We start from the raw sequence: 4,445 nt of genomic DNA on the forward strand, positions 1-4,445 counted from the left end.
GTTGCAATTTACAGATGGTAAATGAATGTCGATCTACTTTTAAAAATATTTTTGGTAAATATTAGGTTTAATAAATAAATTTTTCATATTTATATACTCAAAAGATATTAAATTTAATTATTATATTCATCTTTATTATTTAAATAAATATCCTATTTAATGTAATGTTTGAACTCATTAAAGTGAAGTACACGCGCAAGGTGCGTACATCTAAACTAGTTTTACAAAAATCCCAACATATACACAATGTTATGTCGGCTATGTTATGTATATTAGTAGAGAGAGGGAGTAAAGTAATTAAAAAAGTGAGAGAGAATGTAATTACTTTCAAAAGGGTTGGTATTTATGTCATTTATACTTATTTTTTTCTTCAATTCCAACAATACCCTGAACTTGTAACTCTTAATTATATGATTTTTTTTCTCTTTACCAATTCTCTTCATCTTTCTTCTTTGTCTTCACTGAATTAATCATCACAAATTGGAGTTTTGCTCAAAAAAATTATTTTAGAATTAAAAATTATGAATAATTTACCTTATTTATGGTGCTAACAATTTTAAGGACATGTAAGTCATTTAAACAACAAACAGGTGTATAACATCACTTGTTTACCAAACACATCAGTAGCTTTTTTTTTTTTTTTTTTTTGTAGTTTTCAACACTTCCATCCAAACACTTATCTGCTTAATTTATAAGCTCTTATTTTAACCTTTTAATCACTTAAACTAAAAAGTTATTTTTTTAATTCTATCCGAACGAGCTCTAAGTGTATCGAGTCTATACAATATGAACGTTTATTCCTTTATTTATAGTGTTATATAGAGGCATATAAAATTTTGACATAAACATGACATTAAAAAATAAGGAGTAAGATCATGAAAATGGTGGAAGACATAACATTTAGATTTGAGATCATCGAGGACAGTGGCGGAGTCAAGAAGTTCATTAAGGGGGTTCGAAAGTGCACACACGAACTAGTCGAAGGGGGTTCAACATACACAATATATACATAAAAAATAATTTTAACCGTCTATAAATAGTGTAATTTTTCGCCGAAGGGGTTCGAATGAGCCCCTGGATATATGTTAGATCCGCCATTGATCGAGGATATGGAACATAATGATAAATAGTGATAAAGAGATGAAAGGATTACGTTAAATGAACGTCCGCATAAATAATATTCCCTTCATTTAAAAAAGAATGACCTATTTTCCTTTTCAGTGCGTTTAAAAAAGAATGACCCATTCCCTTTTTTAGCAATACTTTAATTTCAACTTTCCACATAACATGTTTATGACCATAAGATTAAAGGGCATTTTGGTATATTTGACACTACTTTAATTTAAGGCCACAAGACTCAAAAGTTTTCTTTATTTTTTTAAATTTCGTGTTAAGTCAAAGTAGGTCATTCTTCCTTTTTTAAACGGAGAAAGTATATTTTATGACATAAACTAATTATTTCTTCTTATCGCCATTTTTTTCCCTAGACTAGATCGTGCCCCTTGTAGCTTTTTATAAATGTATTTTTAGTTTTTTTTTTTAAAGTTATATTTATTTTTATATGGAAAAGATCTAAAAGTAAACACAACAAATTTTTTAAGAATCATTTTCTCCTATTCCAAGATGCATTTCCTCATTCGGAAACCAACCAGCAAGAGACTAGCTAATTACTATTATGTACTACTTGGCTAATAGCACCACAATATACTATCATGTGAGCCATAATGGTAAAATTCTAACAACGGATTAAAATTATAATAACTGAAGTTTAGTGACTTAAATATAAATTATACTTTAAAAAAAAAAGGAAATATTTATCTTCAAACTAATCACAGCTATTTAAACGCTAAAAGTATATTTTTAACCCACCATTCGTTCTAAAATTATTCAACTAATCTCTCTTCTCTGTGTAAATTTTTTTTTTTGAAGATTATTTTGTGTTTTTGTTGGTTCCATGGCAGATCATTCACGGGCTACATCTCATGAATTTTGCAGCAGTTTTGGCTTTGGAAGTGTTTGTAAAGCTTGTAAATCCTTCGTCTCTATTTTATCTCCTAAGAAAACACATCAAAATCCCAAATCCAATATCTTGGAGGATCATCATCAAAAGGTATAGTATATACACCATTTATTTTCAATTCCAATTGTTTAGGTTGAAAAGGTATATGCAAGGAATTTTCTTCTTCTTTTCTTTTTTTAGCTTAAGAATTGAAAAAATCATGGATCTAATCATCTTATTAGAAACAGAAAATAGACATGTAAAATCAATTATTTTTGTTTTGGCATATGTTTGAAAAATCCTAAATTGTCACACGAAAAAAGAAAGTTTTCAATACATGAATGCAAGCCAAGGATGATGCAGGATTTAAATTTGATAAATTCAACTTGTATGTTCTCACCATTGAACCCATTGCGGTTTTGCACTTATTGGTCTAGAACCTAGCTAATATTTGTTAAAATTTTAGTAATCTTTCATATATACATACAGTTGAACTCGTTGAGTCTATGTTGCATCCGCCCGTGACATTGCATTGCATGCACATGTTAACATTTGGTTAATAATCAAATGCAGGCTAATGTAAAGCAAAGTAGCGTTGATGAAGCCATTGATGATATTGAAGTTGGATACAAGCACAATGAAGGATCCAAAGGAGGAAGACTTAATAATAAACACCAAAACAATGGAGGTTATTACTATACAAGTTCTCCCACTTCAAGTCCTCCTGGTTCAAGAAGCACTAGCCCTTCTAGACTCTCCAGGACAATTTCTCGAATTTTTCGGACCACAAGCGTAAAAAATCACAACCTTGTTCATTCCAATAATGGCAATGGTGGTGGTGGTGGTGGTGGCGGCGGCAGCGGACCGGCATTAGGGAGCACACTATCGCGTAGTGTCAGTCGTATGCATGATAGCCATCATGTTGACATGACTGCTCATATAGCCCAGAAATCCTTTTCGCGGAGCGTGAGCCAACTGAATGGTGGTGTGGAAGCACCCACAGCCTCAACAACATTGCCAGCCACTTTCTCAGGTAACGCGAGCCGGAGGAGCTCAACTCCAATAATGTTTTCCAACTCGTCTGGATTGGTAAAACCACCAGCCACGGAAGAGACACTCGAGTGCACCCTAGATGAGTTGTGCTTTGGGTGTGTTAAGAAGATGAAAGTCACAAGAGTTGCAAATACAGATAACGGGTAAGGTTTACCTACTCGTTTATTTTCTAACTTAGCTTGTAGATATTACTCTTTTAATGAAATTAGTTACTCCTAGTGTCAATTTGTTTGGCGTGGTTTGACTAGGATCGAACGGTTAATTAACAAATAGCCACTTTTCGCTGCCTACTATCATGGAGTTTCAAGTTCAACCGGTGAAACTCTGTGATCTCCAAGTTATTGTTGTGAAGTTTCACATGTGGAATTTGAAAGTCCATGACAATGGCTATCTTTCAAATATGGGGCAGAAAAGTGGTCATTGCGTGTTATTTCTACTAACAATTGTGTGGCTATAGGATTTTTGAACCTTGTGGTCTCAAATATTTTATGTTTGTGTCGATGTGAAAGCTCCTCATTCTGAAAATATCGAAACGTGTCATTCTTTTTGGAATAGACTCAAAAATAAATAGCGACATTCTATTTATTTGATTCCATTGTTTGCAGTAACTAGCATCTAAGTTAGAAACACATGCTTCTATCATATTCGCTGAGGATGTGTCCTCTGTTCTTTTCTAACAGGCTAACAGAAGAAGAAGAAGAACTAACAATCAACCTGAAGCCAGGATGGACAAAGGGGACAAAGATAACGTTTGAAGGCAAGGGTAATGAGAGGCCAGGCATTTCCCCAGCAGATGTAATCTTCGTGATAGCAGAGAAACGACACCCTCTATTCAGGAGAGACGGCAACAATTTGGAGTTGGCAGTAGAAATCCCATTGGTAAAAGCTCTTACAGGTTGCACTATTTCCATAAATTTGTTGGGTGGGGAGAAAATGAGTTTAACAGTTGATGATATTATATGTCCTGGTTATGAAAAGATTATAGCAGGACAAGGGATGCCTAAGTCCAAAGAGAACGGGAACAGAGGGAACTTGATTGTCACTTTCTTGGTAGCATTTCCAACTGAACTCACTGAGGAACAAAGGTCTGATGTAGTCACTATTTTACAAGATTGTTGTTGAGGGAACTAATTTGGTCATTTTATCTACTTGATCCATTGTTTTCTTTTTTGGTGGGCTTCATTTGCAATAAGATGTACCACAGCTAGCAATTTTAAGGAAAAAAAATACATAAAGTAGCATATTAAGTATTAAATTACAAAAGATAACAACACTTTTATCAAATTACATTTTGTAGCATATGTATTTGTATTTTTGTAGCAACAGTTTGCAAAAATACAAAATACATATCGATCATAAGGGCAGTAAAAATCATATGTATTTGTATTTTTGT

At 33.1% G+C, this 4,445-nt stretch overlaps 1 protein-coding gene across 1 annotated transcript; it reads left to right on the forward strand.

Annotated features, from left to right (window-relative positions):
* Window positions 1–1,634: 1,634 nt before the first annotated feature.
* On the forward strand, window positions 1,635–4,218 carry LOC107874913 (dnaJ homolog subfamily B member 4-like). The gene is made up of 3 exons (XM_016721619.2): window positions 1,635–2,110; window positions 2,573–3,195; window positions 3,733–4,218. Exons 1-3 carry the CDS (start codon window positions 1,955–1,957, stop codon window positions 4,172–4,174), a joined length of 1,221 nt encoding a protein of 406 aa, XP_016577105.2. The 5' UTR covers window positions 1,635–1,954; the 3' UTR covers window positions 4,175–4,218.
* The last annotated feature ends 227 nt before the right edge of the window (window positions 4,219–4,445 follow it).

This window comes from Capsicum annuum, chromosome 6, assembly GCF_002878395.1.
Source record: "Capsicum annuum cultivar UCD-10X-F1 chromosome 6, UCD10Xv1.1, whole genome shotgun sequence".
Taxonomy (NCBI): Eukaryota; Viridiplantae; Streptophyta; class Magnoliopsida; order Solanales; family Solanaceae; genus Capsicum; species Capsicum annuum.

Excerpts from the sequence above, each read along its gene's own strand:
- LOC107874913 (XM_016721619.2), top strand. The coding sequence starts at position 1,955 with ATGGCAGATCATTCACGGGCTACATCTCATGAATTTTGCAGCAGTTTT. Across the intron at positions 2,111-2,572 it reads TGGAGGATCATCATCAAAAG|GCTAATGTAAAGCAAAGTAG; the intron begins GTATAGTATATA and ends AATCAAATGCAG. Across the intron at positions 3,196-3,732 it reads GTTGCAAATACAGATAACGG|GCTAACAGAAGAAGAAGAAG; the intron begins GTAAGGTTTACC and ends CTTTTCTAACAG.